Genomic DNA, 19,485 nt, shown 5'->3' on the forward strand with positions numbered 1-19,485 from the left:
CTTCCCCGTCCCCATCCCCGCCGCCGCCCACGACACGTTGCACGGGTCGGGGTCCGAGCAGACGGGCACGGAGCGGGCTCTCAGGGGAAAGCCCGGCCAGCACCGTGCCGCCCGCCCTCTCCAGCAGCGATCTGTCACCAAGTCTCACTGATACGCTAAAAAAAAAAAAAAAAAGGAAAGGAAAGAAGGAAAGGCAAAGTTTCTGCTCAGACCCACTGCAGAGCAGGGCTGGCGCGGTCGGAAGGCAGCGCCGTCACCCCCTGCTCCGAGGGGACTCGGCCGGGGGCTGCGCTCCCCGCTCACCTCCAAGGGAAGCCTGGGCCTTTAAGCGTTATATAGCCAGCAGACATTAAAAACAGCCTGTCAATTTAGATGCAAATTTATTTTAGATGCGACAGAGGGCTTACAAAAGAAGGTGCACTATATGCTGTTTTCTTCTGCTAGCACCATTGTGATGTGGCTCCCAAGTGTATTAGAGCGTATTAGGATGGGTGACTGGGTAGCTCGCGGGATTGGTAATGGGATACGGGGACTTTCACCTCCAGGTCAGCCTCTGGTGCAAATCCAGCCCGGCTCAGCAGCGCCGGGAAGCCTTCACGGCCCCGCGGCTGCTCGGGCGGGCTGCTGTCAGAGAGGGGCAGGTACGGAAGCGCGCCCCGAGCTGTCACCACCGCCACCAAATCCTGCTTTTCCTCCGAGCAGCCCCGCACCCGTCTCCCCGCCGCCTTTTGGTGAGCTCTTCCAGGCCGGCCATCCCCGGCACAGCGTCCTTTGTTTCCTGCTTTGTTCCCTTTGCCTCCCCCGGCGCGGCACCCGCCAGGCGCTGCCCGCAGGAGCACCGCCACCCAGCCACACGCCCAGCGGGGCAAGGAGCAAGCACGAACCCTCTCGCTTGCAGGGGCCTTGATGACGAGGAGGTACGAAGCGGAGCGCAGAAACTGCCTGGCCAGAGTTTTCCTCGGGTTTTATTAACCCCGCTGAAACATTCGCCGCGCCCTCCACCTCTCGGCTCGCTTCTGGGACGCGGCCGCAGGACCCACGGGCGCCCCGAACCACGCGCCCCCGCTCTCGGGGCAGCTTCTCAGAAAACGCAACCGTTTCTGCAGAAAGTTTGGCTTTGGCTGCTCCGGCCAATGGCGGGCGCTTCTTTAATCAATTCAAATTGCGTTTTCGGGAGATAAAGTGTCGCACTCCCGGCTGCCAATAAACAGCGAGCTGGACGGCAGCAAAAAGAAAAAAAAACCCGTGCGCGCTGCAAAGTCACCGTGCGAGCTTGCAGGGTGATTATTTATAGCGTTTCCCTCTGCAAAAGCCAAAAATAATTGTTCCAGCCCAATTACCGAATTTCTGAGCGCCCCGCCCGGGGGTAGCCGCCGCGCCGCCGCGCCTCGGGCTGTCCCCCCCCCACCCCGGGGCTGCCCTTTGGGACGGTGCCACCCGCTGGGCCGGTGCCCGAAGCAGGCGGCGCGGGGCAGGGCGCTGAGCCAGCACCGGCACGGACGTGGGGGCTCGGTGAGGAGGATTTCTGGACGGAACCTCCCGGACGGGTCCACGGGGTTGAGTGGGGGCTCAGAGCCTTCTCCAGCCCAGGGCACCTCCAGATCCTCTGGAAGAGGTGCCGGGAGCTCGCCTTGGGCTCGCAGCGCGTGTTCTCCGGCAGCTTCAGGCGTCCTCAGGTTTCCCAGTTCTCCTCAAGGGCCCTCTGGTTTTGTTTGGAAAGCGCTTCTTCCTTCTCCCTCCGCTCAACCCACCCACTCCTCTGCTGCCTTTTATATCGCCGGCGAAGCCGTGCGAAGGAAAGCGCCGGGGCGATGCTGCAGCCAGCTCAGGCAGCCGGCGCAGAGGTGAAGCATGCCCCGAGCACTGGGGAAGGGCTGTGGGTGCCCGCTCCGACTCCCCCGGCTCCGACCACCTTCCCCGGCATAAAATAAAAAAAAAAATTGTGCTTGAATGCCAGCAGTCCCACAGCGGAGCCAAGCCGAGGGGCGACTCAGGACTGCGCGCTGCAAAACCGCCGCGCGTGCAGTCAGAGCCGACCTCCCGGCTTGGGGTGGCCTCCCCAACACACACATTTTGGGGATGTTTACAACGTCTTGGCCAAACCGATGGAGGATCCCCCAGAACCCAGCCCGAGCCTCCTCAGGAGGCTGCAGCCCCCCAGCAGCCAAGGACACCGACTGCCCTGGCGGCCCCGGGGGGCCCGCGGGAGCTCGGCTACGCAGCAAGCTGCACGGGAACCCAGACACAACCCCGCAGCGAGCTCCCGAACAAGCACACTTCTCTTCGGAGACCGCCCGACATCTCTCCTCGCTGGGGAAGGAGTTTCCCCGCGGGGTGCAGAGGAAGGAGCCGGCCCCAAATGGGCGCACCCGAGGAGCCTCGGGGGCTGCAGGAGCCGGTGCCGGGGGGCACCGCCCGTACCCCGGCGCGCTGAAATCCCCGGTGAGGCGGCGCGGGCTCCTGCCGTCCCTCGATCCAAGCGGAGCAGATGGCACGCGCAACACTTGCGGTTTCGCTTCCCAGCCGCCATCACAGAGCCGCTTCTCGCAAGGGCGGAGGCGAGGGGGGAGACGGCGTGGTGCTTTTTTTTTTTTTTTCTTTCCCTGGGAATTTTGATTTTTTTTTCGTTTAAAAATGCGTATAATCCCGTGGTTAAGGTGCCCTCAGCACGAAGGGCACGGCGCTCTGCGCAGCCCCCGTCTGCCAGCTGGCTGCCCATCTTCCATCCACCCGCTGGCGGCCCATGAGCGCGAGGCTGACCGCTGGCAACCCCCTGTCGGGAGGGACAAATCCCAGAAAGCCTCACAAAGCGGAGAGCGAGGCGAAAAGGGATGAAGCGATCAAAACAAGGGCTTTCTAGGGATTCTGCTCGCTTGCCTGGATTTTCTCCTGTTTGATCGCTCATCCCCTGCTCGCCGAGGGGCACCTCGCAGGGAGGGCAGGGGTTTGGGAAGAGGCGTGCCCCAGGGGGAACGGTCCCGGGGTGGGGGGAGAGCCGTGTTTTGGCTCCGTGCTGCACCACGGATGAGATGAAAGCACGGGGCGAGACGGGGGCCGGAGCCACCCGGGTGCCGCTCTGCCCGCCGCGGGTGCCGCGGCTCGGCACCGTCCTGCCGGAGGCAGCTGAGCCCCCGCCGAGCCACGCGATGATAGCGCGGGCAGGAAGCGCCTCGCCGGGGTCGCCGTTACACGCTTTTGCTCTCCGAGCTGGAGGTGGAGCCGCAGGAGCTGCGCCCCGAGCCGAGGGGCGGGCGCCTCCAGGAGCAGCGTGCTCCCCGCTCCCCTCCTTCACGCGCCCACACCCTGCCTCCAGCGGCACCGAAGGAGCAGGGAGGAGCCCAGCCCTTCCCACCTCCACCCTACAACTTGCGGGGTGAGCCCAGCCCCGTGAGGGGGCCGCCTGGACCACGCTGCGGCATCCCCCCCCCCCACCCCGGCGCCCGCCTTCGACGCTGCGCAGGTCCTGAGCGCGCAGCACCCCGCGGGGATGCCGCTTCCCGGCCAGGTTCCTCCTTCCCAGCAGAAGCCGCCACCTCCAACCACGCTCCGAAGCCGTAAATCCGGGCATCGCGGGCACCGGATTGCTTTCGGCGCTCGCGCTCCGCGCAGAGCTCGGTTATGAGGAACAAAAACCCGCGCCGGGGTCACATCCGGGGATGGATAAACGCTGCGAGCTGACAGACCAGCACCTCCATCCAAGCCCAGCCCGGCGCTCGTTCTGCTGGAGCCGCAGAGAAACAAAGGCAGCTCTCCCCCGTGTCCGCACGCAGCTGCCGGGGCGGCTGAGCAGCGGCAGCGGGGCACAAAAGGGGCCGGGGGGGAGCCAGGCGCCCGCTCTGCGCACGGCAAGGAGGAGCTGGTGCAGCTCACGCTCCCCCGGTGCGCGCACACGCCTACACGTGCCCGGCCTCGAGGGTTTGGCGAGGCCGAGAACGGGGCGAGGGAGTTTTCCGGTGTCCTTTCCTCGTTCCGACGGCAGCCGCAGCTTCGCGCGGGTGCTCGTGATGGCAAGGGGAACGGCGCAGGGAGAAGCCGACTCCAGGGAGGTTCCCATTAGAAAAAAATAAAAAAGCCAGGAGTGTGGAGTGGCCACAAAAACCCTGCCCCGGTCCGTGCTCCCCCAAAACCCACCCTTCTTCCCCAAAACGTTTCCAAATCGCTGCTGGACGGGGCCATCTCACCTCACCACCTCTCCTATCACCTCCTCCCGCCCCCTCCTTGCGCCCCACTGGTTTTTTTTTGCTCCAGCCCCGGCTCACGGTGGAAAAGGGGGAATAGACTGGGGCAGGACGAGGGAATTGGGGTTTCAGAGGGGGCTACAGGAACATTTGCAGCTGCAGGATGGGGGAGGCAAGGGGGACAGGCGTTACGCCGCCCCGCCGAGCAGGGCGAACCCTTTGTGCGGCAGGAAGCAGGGGGCAAGGCAGGGAGCCCAACTCGCCACCCCAAAGCCGCACAGCCACCACCTGCCCCGCTACAACCGCGGGGGAACCTTCCCCCAAAAAAACAGACCCAGAAGAGGAGGGCAGGGGCAGCTCGGGCCGGAGGGGGTGCGGGGGGACGCGGGGCCCCCAGGGCTGTGCCGAGGAATGCCCGCGGCGCCGGGCGCTGGGAGCCAAGCAGCTGGAGAGCCGCAGCCTCATGAAATAATGAAATGCCAAAGCGAGCCCTGCATCTTCCACAGTCTCTCAGGTCACCTACCAGATTAGGAGGCCTGTTGCTAAGGCAACCATATCTTGCAAGTGCTAGCTGAACTTCCCCATAATTTTTAACCCTTTCGGGAGCTAAAGGGAAAAAAAAAAAAGGGGGGGGGGGAGAAGAAAAAAAAAAAAGATTAAAAAAAAAAAAAAGGGTAATGCCGGCGGCACGACCCGGTGGGGCCCGTGGCGGGGGGCGGCTGAGGAAAACGAAGCGAGAGGCGAGGCGCCCAGGAAGGCTCCCTGCTCGCTGCACGCCGCCCTGGCTCCCTTCCAGGCGGCTAATAAAATTATTCAGCGTATGCACGCGCAGGCGAAACCCGGCAAACTTTCTATGTGCCTGGCAAGGCAATGAAAAAAAAAAAAAAAAAAGTCGGGTTGCGCATATGAAACGGGGACAAACAAAGCAAAAAAAAAAAAAAAAAAAGAGGGGAAAAAAAAAAAAAGAAGTTTTACTACCCCCGGCGGCCCCGAAGGCGAGGGGAGGAAGGGGACAGATGGCCGGCGCTGCGCCCCAGGACCGGGTCCCCTCCCCGCCGAGCAGCCGGCGAGGTTTGGAGCAGCCCCCTCGCTGCCACCCCCCTGAGCGAGGGCAAAGCCGGGTGGTTTTGTCAGCCGGGGGGGGTTTGGGAGCAGGGGAGGCTTTCCAGGAATTCATCCCGCTGCGGGGAAAAGGGACCTCGCGTGCATTAGTGGTGTGAAGGGAGGGGGAACCGGCAAGCTGTGCGCCGGGGGTGTTTTCTTGCTCGGCGAGAGGAGCGAAGTTGAAGCACCCCGGAGAATTTCACGGCTTCCCAGCCTGCCTGGGTCCTGGTCCCAGGAGGGAGGATAAAAATCCACGGTGAACGCACGAAAACGGGGAGCCCCGAACGCTGCACCCATCTGGGAAAACGGGGGAGCCTGCGAACGACGACGAGAAAAAGGAGCCAGGCAGCACGAGGAGGGGGGAAACAACAACAGGGAGGGGAGAAAAAGGCATGGAAACGAGGAGAAAATGTGGAGCAGCATAAATCAGGAGCGCGGGGGGGGAGAAATGCCTGGAGGAGAGGAGGGAAGCGGGGCCGGGGAGGCAGAGGAGCACGTGCTGCTGCCTTCTGGATGTAAGAAAGGGCAGGCAGACGCAGCCCGGCGGCCTCCAGGCCCCGGGTGCACTCGCGGAGACGCGGGGATAAGGAGGGGAGCGGTGCCGGGGGCTTATCGGCGGGCCGCACGCCCGACCTGCCGCGGATACGGCCCCGGCACGACCCCGCGGGGAGCCGCCCCCCCCAGCATCTGCTCTGCGCCCCGTTCCTGGGGCTGGAGTCTCCCTGTTCCTGGAGTCTCCTTCGGAAAGGCAAAGCCACCGCTGGCACCAGGAGCAGAAGCTGCTCGACGGAAAAAATTAACCGTGCGATCGCCAGGAGCTGCTTCGCCGCCGGTTCCGCCTGGGTTTCCGGCTCTGCCCCGCTGCGGGCGTCAACGCTTTGACGGTCACCGCGCTTCGCGCCGCCCGCTGCAGCCACGTGCTGTAGCAGCACAGGGCCCTCTTTCCTTCGTCCCCCTTCCCACCCTCAGGTCAAGGCAGGCACAGCAAGCACGGAGATCCCCGCAGAACCCCCTCAAATCCACGCGGTGCGAGGTCGGCGCTGGGAATCGGGGACCCCAAGCGCTGCCAGGGCCCCGTGCTCACAGCCCCAGGACAACGCACACTTCGCTTCTTCCCAACGGCCCCAGTAAATAAATAATAATAATAATAATAGGAGCTGCAAGGGTCCATGCAAAACCTGCTCTGCTGGTGGCCAGGCCACCCTTGCAAAGGGCTCCCACACACTGCAGGTGCTCCCCTCCTGCCCCGCACCTCGCCAACCGGCCCGCGGAGGAACGCGATTAGCTCTGCATATCAACCCCAAACATCTGTAACCGGCAAAATTTACAACCAGAAATAAAGAGGAGTGACCTTCCCCGTGTTGAAAGACATCTAGGTTCTTGTATTACAACGATGGGGACAGGCAAAATTCATTATCTCTAATAGCTGTCCTTATAACCAGATTAAACACAAAGGCATCAATTTCATATTCCTTGACCCGCCACCGTTCCCACCCTGAGCCGAGGGGAGCTCCCCTCCGCCGCGGCGCAGCCGGGCGACGCGCAGACAAAACCCATCAGTTCAAATTAAGTTCATGTTTATGCATGCAAAGGCCTCGATCCCTCCTCCCCGCGCGGAGGGAAGACAATGCCCGGGGTCGCCCGCACGCGCCCGGCCTGTGCCACAGCCCGGGCACGACCGACGAGGCCGGGGACACCAAGCTGGCGCCTCGTACCCTGAGAAGGACCAGGAGGGACCAGAGGGCAGCACCAAGAAAATGCACCTGAAGCGTCCCCATCCCTCCCGGTGGCGCGAGCCTCTCCCGTCGGCTGGGCGAGGACCACGGGACGCGGACGCCACGGCGCCCAGCTCGGTGTCAGCGCGGGGGGAGCGGACGTTGGCGCGCGGGATCCAGGAGGAAAACGCCTGGTTTCCGGCGCGCACACAGATCCCAGCCCCCCAGAAATAACGGGGGTTACATCCAACTGCGCCCACGTCGCCCAGCACGAGCTCCCTGTTGGGGTGACGTGCCCGGGCTTCTGTCCTGCAGACGCACGCAGCGCGCTCGCCTCTCCGGGCCCTCGCGACGCCAGTCAGCAGGCGGGGAGCGAAAACCTGTTATTTCCATCAGAGGATGCTGTCCGTGGGGACCTCCGGCTGCCAGCCGGGAGAAATAAGCCACTGGAGAAAACTTACTTTCAGCACAGCCTCCTAATGGCTTTCCTCACCCCTCCCCTCAGCCCCCAGCCGATGCGCGCGCCAGGGCAGCTCCTTCTGCAGGAGGCGAGCACCGGCGGGGCCAGCTGGCTTCGCTCCTCCTCAGCAACAAGTCGAGCTGCTGCGAGAGCTGGAGAACGCTTAAGGTTGGGGGGGGGAAGCTTCAAATGGACCAGGCGGACGGCGTACCATGTTGAAGCAACAGTGAAAGTTAAAATTAATTAGCTGGCACGATGACAAAGAACCCATTGTGCAGCACGGTGGAGCAATCCAAGTACAAAGGCTTTATATAAGTCATGTTGAAAACTCCTTGATGACTGCAGGTAAGGACAGACAAGCTGTCAGGACATGCCATGACACCCAGAAGGGCGCCGGGACAACCAAACAAATGTGTTTTTAACGAGGAAAAGAGCCCCATCTCGGACCTCCTTCTCCGAGAGGAGAACAGCAAAGGCCTGAAGCACCTGGGCATCATCGGCACGGCCACGTCCAGGACAGAACAAAACAGCAATTGTTTTTTTTTTCATGGAGAATTGCCCTTGGACCAGGCTGAAGATGCCTTGGAGCAGCGTGGGCCATCAGTTTCCCAGGAGCTCCTGCTTCCAGCCCCAGCCGTCCCCACGCAAGCACGTGGCTGGTGACCAAGAGCCTGGCAGCACGCCTCCCCGGGCAAGCTGCGCTACGCCGGCCCCGGTTCAGCAGGGTCTTCCCAAATCAAACACGCCTTCCAGGCCGTGCCTTGAGCCTGCTGTGCCCGGAGGTGGAAGAAAGTCCCCTGCTGCGATAGCTGCGATGACCCCGGGACGCAGCCCTAGGCCGCTCCTTTGGGAAGGAGCTCGCACGCTCCCCGAGCCGCCGCTCTCCTCCCCCGGGCACGCAGGAGCCGCCGGCAACAGGGGCAAAACACGAGGGCGGCCGCAGAAAGCCAGAGCAACGCCAGTGCTGAGCAGCCCGGCAGCACCGGGAGGACTTGCCTCTGCCCTCGAGCCAGGGCAGGGCTGAGACATCCACGAACATCGCTGGGCAAAAGGAAAAATCCATGGAGAAGGACGGGCGTGATTCATACCCTGCCAGGGGGCCCAGGCCGTGCCCACGGCGAGCACGGCGCCCTGCTGCTGCCCGACCTGCCGGGCCCGGCGCAAGCAGGAGCCCACGAGGAAGCGCCCTGCCCCTTCTTCCCCCGCGCACGCAGCCTTTTATAGGCAAAAAAAAACCACCACCAAAAAAATAACCACCGCCACCAACCTCCCCATTCTTGCCTAGCCCGAAGCAGAGCTGCAAAACCAGGCTCCTGCAGGCAGCTCACCCTGGGGTGTGCGGCGGCAGAGGGGTGCGGGATCAAACCGCAGCAGGCGCGGGGGATTTGCACTCTTTTTTTTTTTGGGGAACAAACGTCAGCATCACGCCGCGGCCGGAGGGCTCGTGCCTCCCTGCGGGGCACGTCTCCTGTGCTGGAGCTGCTGCAGCGCACCCTTCGCTTTGGAAGCTTCTTTGAATCCCCCCCCAAAAAAACAGCAATTAGGTGTGAGCTCAGCCTGGCGTGGTTGGTTGAGAACCGGGGGAGAAACGGACGGAAAAAAAAAATAATAATAAAACAAACCACCCAGCAGCTGCGAGAGGCGGCCAGGCCGGGCAGCAAGAGCTCATTTTCACTACAGAAAGCTGCTGCACCCTGGGAGGAGAGACGCTCGAGATCAAATGTTTAAGGGTTTATGCAGAAGCATTAAAAAAAAAAAATTAGAAAGAAAAATGTTAGCTTAAGACACAGCCAGAGGTCTTCCTTTGGACTTTATCTTGACACCGCAGGCTGTGGCGACAGGGCCTCACGCAGCGCCGTGGGGCGTTAGTCCCTGCGGCCGGGGGGCTCCGGGGTGCCCCCAGACCCAGAAAAAGGGATGGGCACGGGGTAAACGTGCCCCCGCTGTGCCTAGGGGGCTCCTGCCCCTTCCTCCCCCCGTCCTGGGGAGCCTGTGGGGCTGTGACAAAGGACAGGGGCCGCAGGCAGACTGACAGACCCCTACTTGCAGCTGGGGCCGGGGGGGGACACAACAGTGGCACGGAGGGTCCCGACCGAGGGCCCCCCGGCCCCACGCACGGAGCCTCCTCGCTGTTACCCTGCCAACGGCACAGGAAAAAAAATAAAAAAAGTCAAAACACCCAAATTGCTGTTGTGACTGAGCCTGTCAGGGAGGCAGAGAGAGCGGAGAAGGGCGGCGGGGGGGGGGGGGGAACGGTAAAAGCGCCAGCGGGGGCCCCGGTGTCGCTCCCACAGCTTGGGGACGGGGACGCTTTGCCTGAGCCGGGGCCCCGCAGGTACCGGCGGGGACAGGCGTTAATTTTACACGACACCGTGTCCCACCACGGCCGTTTCCACGAGGCAGGGGTGGAGGCGGCCTGCGCCTCAGGCCGGGGCCTCGCCGCCAGGCCACCCCGCGCAGCCAGGCACTGCTGCCCCGGCGGCAGGCCCCACGTACGCACAGACACATAAATATATATATATCTGTGTGCGTTTATACACACACACACGCAATAGCTTAATTCCAACACCAGCAGCCCCTGAGCACGCAGCAGGAGCGGGCATTTCTCCTCAGGAAAAAAATTAAATTGACCGTAACAGCATCCCTCAGAGCAGGCCAGCAGCACCCCGCTGCTGCCCGAGCCCCCCGACACCGCCCCGTGTCCCCTCCGTGCCCCCCAGGGACACGGGCATGGCCTCGCGGCACGCAGGGGAAGCAGCCGGGCGCCCACCCCGTGTTTTGGAAATCCCCCCCCCCCCCCCCCCCAAAACCACCCGGCTGTAAGCTTTGAACTCGGCTCCTGGCACCAACCCCTTCAGCAAACAGCCCCGGCACCGGCGCTTGCGGCCACGAGCAGGAGTTTCGAAAGGGAAAAAAAAAAGAAAAAGGCAAAAAAAAAAAACAACAAAAAACCCAGCCCCAACCGAGCCCGCGGGGCGGTATTTGTTTACTCGCAGAAGAGCCGTTTTCTCTCTCCCCCCAGCAGCCCGGGGCTGCTCTGCAGAGGAAGGAGCCGTTTCCTCCTGGCACGGCCCTCCAGCGCCCTTTTGGGGCCCCCCCCACAACCCCAACTGGGGGCGAGGGGGCTGCCCCGGCCCCCCGAGGCGGTGCCCGCAGCGCCCAGCACCCGCCGGCAGCCCCGTCCCGCAAGGGGAGCCCGCCGGCACCGCCCCGGGAGATGCTCGGCGGTGGCTGCACCAACCCTTCCCGTGGCCTGGAAACACGAAACCCAATTAGCACCGTCTCCCCGGGGCGTGCAGGATGGGATATTTATATATATTTTTTATTATTTTATTTTTTTTTTCCAGCAGCCAGACTCCCCCCGGGCACCCCGTCTCCCACCGCCGGTGCGGTGCCTCCTCCCTGACAAGACCGCGCCACGTGCGTCAGCCCAGCCTCGGGCACGGCTTTTGCCACCCCGGTGGCACGGGGAAGGGCTCAGGGCAGGGCTGGGCACCCCAAAACCACTCCCACCCCAGGGACCTGTCCCCACAGAGGTGCCCGCACGACGCTCAGCAGCACCGGAGTGGGGAGAAGGCTGGGCTGGAGCGGGACGGGGCGCGCCGAAGCTGGCACCTCCTGCCCCTGCGCAAGCGAGGGGTTTGTGCGACCGGCTGCCATTTGATTTGGTGAGGGCCGCCGGCAGAGCGGGGAGCAGGATTAAGGAGGAGAAAGAGCCCAAGCACGGCCCCAGCTCCCAGCAGCGGCGCGGCAGCTGTTTCCAATAGAGCCAGGGGCTGCTTTAAAAAGAGAAAATATGGAACAAAAGGTAGGAGAAAATCCAAGTTTCCAAGGTGAGGAAGGAAATGATCAGGGGAACAGGAAAGCCTCACTCGTACCCAATATGCTCCGTGCCGACCTCCCGCACCTCCCCGCGGCAGCGACGGGGGGGCTCTGCCCCCTCCCCGCGAGGAGCCGAGGTGCCTCGCGCACCCTCGCCCCCGTCGCCTTTGTTCCTGCGCGAGGACCCCAGGAAGGAAGCGAGGGGAAGGTTTACGAGCCCGCTGTTTACCCAGAGCCACAAATCTGCCGGGGGCCGGGCCCCCCCCCCTGCCGCGGGGAGGGCGGCGCGGAGCCGGGGGCCGCGGCACGCGGGTCCCCTCGCACGTGGCTGCGGCTCCGGGGCAGACAATGGGAGCGCACGCAGCCGCCACGCTGGCCCCCGCGCGGCCTTCCTCCTCTCCTCCTCCTCCTCCTCATGGGCTTCGCCTCCACCAGAGCCGGCCTCTATCGCGGTGCCGGGTGGTTAAAAGCAAAACAAAAAAAAAAAGAAGCACGCACACACACACACAAAAAGACTCTGTTGCATCTCCTCGCCACCCATCACTTTGCTCGAGGCTGGCTCTGGCAGAGACACGGAGCAGCACGAGCGCCGCAGCCCAGTTGTGGGGGCGCCCGTGCACCCCCCAGGAGGCACCTGGAGCCTCCCCTCTCTAAACCCACCCAGCCTCCCCTCGCCAAGCAGAATCAAAACCCCCCACCGGCTTGGGCAGCTTCCTCTCTTCCCCATCCCGCCCCCACTTTTCGGTGGAAATCCCTGGTGGATTCAAGCCGGAGAAACTTTGCATCTTCACACCATTTGTTGACATAAAATACATTCCAGTGCCTTACTTTTACAGAGGCACTCCGAGTGGAGGGGGGGAAACGTCTGTTTCCATTTGAAACTGTCAAAATTAGCATTCAGTAATTAAAAATCACACCCTTTCTCTTAATAACCTAACCAGCATGATACAATCAGGTTGTGCCAACTCTTTAATCTAATTGACTAATTACAGATTTTAATTTAGTCAGTTACTGAACAACTGTTGACAATTTGTTTTCATTAGGGACAGAACAGGATAAATATTTAGGCTCCCCAGTCAAAGACTAAGACATAAGCTCCCTGCTCTGACCTCGAGTTTAGCACACTTGGCTTTTCCATCAATAGCAGCTCCAGGAAGACAGCGCTCCGAAACCGCGTGTTTCTGCCGCCCTGCGCCGCAGAAAGTGCAAAAGTAGAGGTTGCTCTGCACCAACCACTGATGCTGTTTAAAAAAGTAAAAATAAATAAAAATCCAGCTTTGCACAGAGCTCCGGGAAAGGCAAGGTTGGCAGGGGTGCTCGTGTGCAGCAGGGGCAAACCCGTACCTGTCCCCGGAGAAGGAGGGGAGACTGAACCCAGCACGCTGCTGGGAGAGGGAATTTCTCTGTTTTTCCCTTTTTTTTTTTTTTAGAAGCGATTTGGAGTTTTGCAGCTGTTCCTGGCAGCCTGCCACTCCTGGAGGAAACTCCTCTCTCCGGTTACCTGTGGGGATCCCTGTCCCCGCAGAGCAGGTCTGGATACGGCCCAGCTGTGCCGAGAGGGGCCGGAGCTGTGCAGTCGCTGCCCGGGGCTCCAGCGACGCCCATGGGGGCTGGCAGGGCCCGCACAGAGCTGTGCCCGACCCACATCCCCGCACCGCGCCAGGCCTGGCCCCAAAGCACCAGCTCTCCCCTGAAACACCTTTTAAATCGGCTCCGAAGAGCACGCTGCGGATGTACCCGGGGACCACCGCCTCCACCCCGCTGGTCCCGCAGCCACGAAGCCTCAGGGGCTCAGAGCACCAGCCTTCGGCGGTCCTGGAGCAGGCAGAAAACCCGAGCTGGGGGAGGCGACGCCGCGCCAACCCCCCTGCACACATGTAGGGCATCGGCTCCCAGGAGGGCTCCCACGTGCTGTCCCGCCTGCCGAGGTGCCACGCTGCGCCGCCCGCGCGCACCCCTGGGAGCGCCCAGCTGTGCTAACGCCCAGCACCGGACAAAAAGTGCTGTGACGAAGGAGGGAGCTTCCCCACAGCCCGGGGACGGTGCCAGAGGCAGAGAGGGGCTGGCAAACGGCTTGAACAGGACCACCCTTTCGTGCGCGTCGCCTCCTGGGCACAGCTGGGAGGCATCTCCTCCAGCCAGGGGAAGCTTGGGGTTCAGAGCCGCTGCTGACGGCCCAGCATCCTTCCTGGTGGCCATCCCACCCCGGCTCCCTCTGTACCGGCTGTCACATCCCTCTGGCTTCAGCGACTTCCGAAACCTGCTTGCTGAGATCCGAATCCGACGGGAAAGGTTCCAGATGTTGGGGGAAAAAAGGAGGAGCGCCGGCTGTCCCCCAGCCAGGCGCTGACACCAAGCTCCCCATCATCTCTGGGACCGATCACAACCTCCCCGGCTGCAGCCACCCGCTGCTGCGCCAGAGCATCCTTCCAGACAGGAAAAGTTCTATAGGAAGAACTGCATCGGTTTCCTGAGGTTAAAGAATAAAATAAATCAATGCCCCGCTCTAACAAGCACGCTGCATACGCCTAAAAGCAACCCGAAGCCGCTGGTCTGTAAATCTTTCGGGGCGAAGCCAACATGGTTCCAAACACGAGCGCGGGTTTTGCTGGGGGGGAGCTGGGGGGAGCAGAGGGGAGGAAGGATGGAGCAAAAGGGCTCTGGCAGCCGAGCACCATCCTGATCCTCCTCTCCTCCGAGCTCCCCTCCAAGTTGGCTGCGCAGGCAGAGCAATACCACAAAAAGTATGTAGCAACAGTCAACTAGATTTAAGTTCATTTTCTGTAGCTGGAGGCCAAAATCGACTGAAGTGGTTCTGGTGATCAAGTTTTCTGCAATTCCCCTTTCTGTGTATTAGCTCTTTGACAGAAATTCACTGCGGTATTTAAACTGGCAGTCATCACCGCTAACTCAAATTGTATTGGCTTTCACCATGTTGAAACGCTGAACTGCAACCATCAATCGGCCAATTCCGAGATAAGGCGGGGGCTGAAATCCCCCGTCAGGCCGGCACGGAGCGAGCGGGCACCGCGCTGCGCCCCCGGGGCGGTGGGGAGGCAGAGCTGGGCCGCATGTCCCCCCGAGCACCCCACCCAGCAGCTCCAGGGCTTGAGGATGGGAGCAGAAACCTGCCCAGTTGGGTAAGAACACGATAAAAAACACCCCTAAATCAATCGCTGCGGGTCAAGGGAAGCCCTTAAAGCAGGTCCAGCTGTAGGAGTCGGCTGGGGATCGGCGGGTGCACGCAGCTGTAGGGGCCCCCAGCATTTTAACTTCTGGGTGTTCTCCTCTGGCACAGGCGGTGGAAGAGGCTGACTGGTGAGAACCTACCAACACGACTCGGTAGCTGCGTCTGGGGACAAAACCGCCGGGTCCCTCCCGCCTGCACAGACCCAAATCCCAACGGGACACAGCTCTCCCAGCAACCAGCGTGCCTGCGCGGCGCCCCGACGTCCCACCTTGGGAGGAAACAGGGAAAGCAGAGCTCCTCCGCCACAGCAGCCAAGGAGCGGCCCCAAAAGGGAGGGCGAGCCTCGGTTTTGGCTTTTTTTTTTTCATCCCCCAAGAAAAAGAATTAAATATTAAAAACTGGAGGGGGAAATTGGTAATTTGTCCTGCTGCTCCTCACAGTTTCCGTATAGTTACGCTGGGAAATGAAATGGAAATCACACAGCACGCAAATCCCACGGTTAACACCCCGCTAACAAAGCGCGCCGCTCCCCACACCTCTCCGAACCGGGGCTCCCCGTGCCCCCCAGCGCCGCACCCCGCCTCTCCCGGGGCTCTTTTTGGGGAGCCAGGGCCTCGGGGCACCCCCCTGCCTCGCACTCACGGGGGCACAGCAAACACGTCGCCTTTTGGGAAGCGAAGACCGCACTCCACGCGCGCAAACCGGGCGACCGCTGCGCAGCCAGCTCTGCGCTTGGCCACGTTTCAACGCCATCTCCCCCGAATCTGGGGCAAGGCCTGTATCGGGATATTTTTAACCACAACCAACAGATGAAATTACTCACTGGTCCACCCAGCCCGGGGCTCGCAGGAGGCCCGGCGTCGTTTTTGAGCTGTCGCGCGCCCGCCGGTGTGTTTTTGGGGTTGGCGGCTGCTGAGGTGCTCCCCCACCCCGCGCGGGATGCGCCCGGGTGCGCGGCTCAGCCCTGCGGTGCCGGCACCCTAAAAACAAGGCGCTATTCACACGCACCGTTTATCAGCTGGTTCCTGTCCTCGGTCAATATTTAAGTTTTAGCCGGGCAGGTCCCTGCCCTGCAAAGTACACTCGGAAAGCGCCGTGAGCATCCCCAGCCAGGCAGCCGGCCACAAGCACCCGTTTTAGGGCCAAAACCGGGCCCACCAGAACAAAAAAACCGGTGCAGGGAAGCCAACAGAGGGCTGAAAATCTCCTTATGAGCCTTCGCAGGGAAACCCAAAAGGTAAAGCACTCAGGGCTGTTACAAAACCGTCTTACAGCGAGAATTAAAACCAATCAGGATTGTGCCTCTGCCCCGTAAGCTCACGGCAACGTGTATTAAAGAAGTTTATGCGAATCATCTAATGCACTCGTGCCTATTGTTAGAATTATTACCAAGCTAAAAAAGATTAATTTCTCTAAACACACTAAATCCTCGGATATTATTAGAAGGCTGCTGCGAACGCAGCGTTACCATGCCTTAGCCGCTGACGGCATCTTTACCTGCGGATCTCCTTACCTGAAGGCCTGTGTTCAGCCCTGTCCCGCCTCCCTGCCCGCCAGGCCCCGAAGCGGCAGGATTTGGCCCCAAACACGCGAGGGGCAAGCAGCAGGCGGCGCCCAGCAGAGGACTGAGCAGCAGAGCCGGGCACTGATGGATTTGCTGACAAACCCCAGGTTGTCAGCTCGCCCTCACCCCCGGTTCAGGAGTTCAAAATTTTAATCTGACCCAGTAAATAAAAACCAGCTACGCAGGAAGCGGCGCAGCCAGGGGCTGAGCGGTGGGGGATGGCCGCGGGACGGACGGACGGACACCCAGCACAGACCCGGAGCGGCCCCCCCAGGGGACAACCAAGCCACCCGTCCCCACGTGGGCTCAGCCACACCACCACATCCTGGGCGCCTCGAGGGGAAGGACGCGGGCTCGGTTCGGCTCAGGAGAAGGGACGCGCCGCTGGGCTCTGCTCCCCGTGCGGGAGGAGCCGCGTGGAGGTCCCCGCGCTGCTCCCAGCCAAACCTCGCACATCTCCCGGCGGCTCAACCCAGGCATGTCGAGGCAACGAGAGACCGGGGAAGGGAGGAAAAATGGTTTCCATACCATAGGCTCCCAGGAGCAGACAAAAACAGCTCCTGCTACACAATTTCAACTCGCTTGACTCCAGTCCAAGCCCACAGCCAGGTGACTAATCCTTTGATTCAAATTCCTCCCCGCTGCAGATCAGCGCTGCGGATCTGGGCGACTTCAGCAGGACGGGAGCAGGCAGCCCACCCTGCTCCCACCGCATCCAGCGCCAACAAGCCCCGCGCCCGCGGGACGAGGACGCTTTCGGGAGCGCAGCACCTCGGCCCCGAGCATCCCAGGCGAGGAGGAGCATCTGCTGGCTTCCACCAAGACCTCTGCAGAGGACAACCCGCGGTCTGCTGTCACCAAACACCCGAGGACCCGCACGCCCAGGGCAGTGGTTGGAACGGGGTCTCCAGAGCCACCGGGCTGGAGAGCAGTGGGCTGTGGCATCTCTAGGTTTGCTCCTGCGCGCACCAAGCAAGCGGACTCGTGGCAAAGCAGGTCCAGCAGCACCACAGCGGTGGCTCCTCAAAGCGTTCTGCTCCACGTTTTGCACAAGGACCAGAAGCCCACGGCACCAACAGGCGAAAAAACCACCGCCGACCGCAGAGGGAAGAGGGCAGGTCTGCACCATCACCAGCAGCTCGCGCCTACCTCCCCGCCGCCGCTTCTGGGGGAGGATCCCCAGCCAACCAAGGCAGCCCCAAGCCTCGCCAAAGGCGGCGAGGTTTTCGGAGGCTGAAGACGGGGGATGGCATTTTGGGGAATCCCCCCCTCTCCCTCCCCGCCTCCCAGCTGTGCCCCAACGCCTGCCCACGCGCCGGGGCTCGCCAGCGAGATGTCCTCGGCACGCAACCCATCGCCATCGATCCTCCACGGCGGTCACAGCAAACGCTTTGTTGCCCATTGCCACGCAAAACTGCTTAATTCTACCAGTAGCCTGAACGCCTTTAAGTGCTTAAGATAAGTATCTGGGCTCATTTACATAATTGCAACATTATGAAATACTGTGCAGTCAAATCAGAACGCTGTTGGTTAAAAACACGCTTTTGCCAGTTGGTTACGTTCGCTCTCGGCGCGCCGAAGAAGCCCGAGCTCCCCAACTCTATAATTACCGCGAGGATTAGAAACTTGTTACTCACATAGTCATGAAAGGCTTTTGCTTCACTTGAATGTTCGCAAGTGTCTCGCCTTTCGGGAGCTGCACAGTAAAGGTCCCAAAACACGCTGCACGGCACAAAAAGCACGAGAAGCTCCGGTTACCGCCGACGCCTCCGCCAACTGCCCGGCGCACTCGGTGAGCATCTCCCACCCCAGCTGGGGGGACCGGGCACCCCAAAATCAAGACCTCAGGTTTTTTGGGGCCCACCGAGCCTCGCGGGACCACACGTGGGTAACGCAGCGGGTGGGAACCGGCCGCAGGGGCGCTCCCCCAGCCCCACCACCCAAACCCAGCTCCCCGCGCCGTGCTCCCCACCCCACCGCCACCCCCCAGGGGCTACCACCTCCCTGCTCCTCCCGAGTCAACCCCTCCCTCCCCCCCCCAGACCACGGGGACCCCAGGCGGGCCGGAGGGGCGCACTTACCACCACCAGGAGTGCAGGAAGCCGGGGGGCTCGCCCAGCGTGATGTTCTTCTCCCACCGGATCTGCGGGGCGAGAGGCCGCGAGTGGGCGAGAGCCCGGCGGGCTGGGGACGGGACGGGAAGGGAAGAAGGGACCGGGGGGGGGGGGGAAGGGGGATACACACACGGGGACCCCCCCCCCGGGCCGCCGCCCGCACAAGATGGAGGCCGGGCGGCGGAGCACAAAGGGCGGCGGGGGGGCTCACCTCGGACAGGAAGGTCTGCGCCGACTTCTGGGCGCCGACGTGCAGCAGGTACTCGTAGACGTACAGGGCCAGCCTGCAAGAGCCCGGCGGCGGCAGCGTGGGCACGGGGCTGGCGGGGCGGGCGGGCGGCCGGGCACCACCACCACCGCCGCCGCCACCAGCAGCAGCAGCAGCCGCCGCCCCCGCCCCGCACAAAGCCGCGGCCGGAGCCGGGCAGCGCCCCCTGCTCCCCCCCACCCCCCTTCCTCCTCCTCCTCCTCCCGCAGCCCCGCTTACTTCTCCCGCGCCTGCCCGTCCGAGGGCACGGCCGAGCCCTTCCCCTTGGCGAACATGTTCGGCGCGGAGCTGCGGGGGCCGCCGCCGCCCTCCTCGCCGCCTTCCTCCTCCTCTCCTCCTCCTCCTCCTCCTCCTTCTGCTGCTGCCGCTGCCGGTCCCGCTGTGCCCGCCCCGCTCCGCCGCTGGCCGCCCCCGGGCTGTCAGAGCGCCGGCCCCCGCCGCGCCCCCATGGCCCCGCCGCTGCCGCCCCGCTCCGCCGCCACCCGCTGCCGCCGCCGCGCAGCCGAACGTGGCCGCACCGCGCGCCGCCCCCCCGCCGACTGACAGGCGCCGCGGCCAATCGCCGAGAGGAAGGGGCGGGGCGACGCGTGGCCACGCCCCCCGCTCGCGCCCCCCCTCCTGCGCGCGGCCTCCCGCGGAGGGGGGGAGCGAGGCGCCGCGCGGGTCCTAGCGCCGCGCCGCTTCCTCCGCCGCGGTGGGCTCGCCTTCGAGGGGCGCTGGCCCTTTAAGGAGCAGGGCCGCCGCGCACCGCGCGCGCTGATTGGTCGGCGCCGAGGGTACAGAGGGAGGGGGGCCTTGAAACCGCCCGCCGGGCGCTGAGGGGAGGGAGAAGGGGGGGGGGCGGGCGCTGCCTCAGGGCCGCGGCGCCCGGCTGGGAGCCCCCGGGGGGGCCGGAGGGGGGGAGCCCCGGTGCCGGTAACGGCGCCGCCCGCCCGCTGGGGCCGGCCCGCGGCTGAGGGGCGCCGTGGGGGCAGCGAGGGGCGCCGAGGGGTCGGCTTCGTCCTCGCCCCGCTGCGAAACTTTGCCGGGTTTCGGCCGTTTGGTGACGGGGCGAGGCTCGCGCGGGCGGG

At 63.1% G+C, this 19,485-nt stretch overlaps 1 protein-coding gene across 4 annotated transcripts in view; it reads right to left on the minus strand.

Moving 5' to 3' along the window:
* SSBP3 (single stranded DNA binding protein 3) overlaps positions 1-18,944 on the minus strand; it is a 52,676-nt gene extending 33,732 nt beyond the window's left edge. For all 4 annotated transcript variants that reach the window (XM_083846651.1, XM_083846650.1, XM_083846652.1 and 1 more), the window contains exons 1-4: positions 18,635-18,944; positions 18,359-18,431; positions 18,115-18,176; positions 17,671-17,755 (exon numbers count right to left, since the gene is read on the minus strand). In XM_083846651.1, the coding sequence (XP_083702777.1) occupies positions 17,671-17,755; positions 18,115-18,176; positions 18,359-18,431; positions 18,635-18,690 (276 nt within the window). In that variant the 5' untranslated portion in view covers positions 18,691-18,944. The remainder of the gene's footprint in view (positions 1-17,670; positions 17,756-18,114; positions 18,177-18,358; positions 18,432-18,634) is intronic.
* Positions 18,945-19,485: the final 541 nt, after the last annotated feature.

The sequence above is a fragment of the Anser anser genome (genome assembly GCF_964211835.1).
Source record: "Anser anser genome assembly, chromosome: 8".
Taxonomy (NCBI): domain Eukaryota; kingdom Metazoa; phylum Chordata; class Aves; order Anseriformes; family Anatidae; genus Anser; species Anser anser.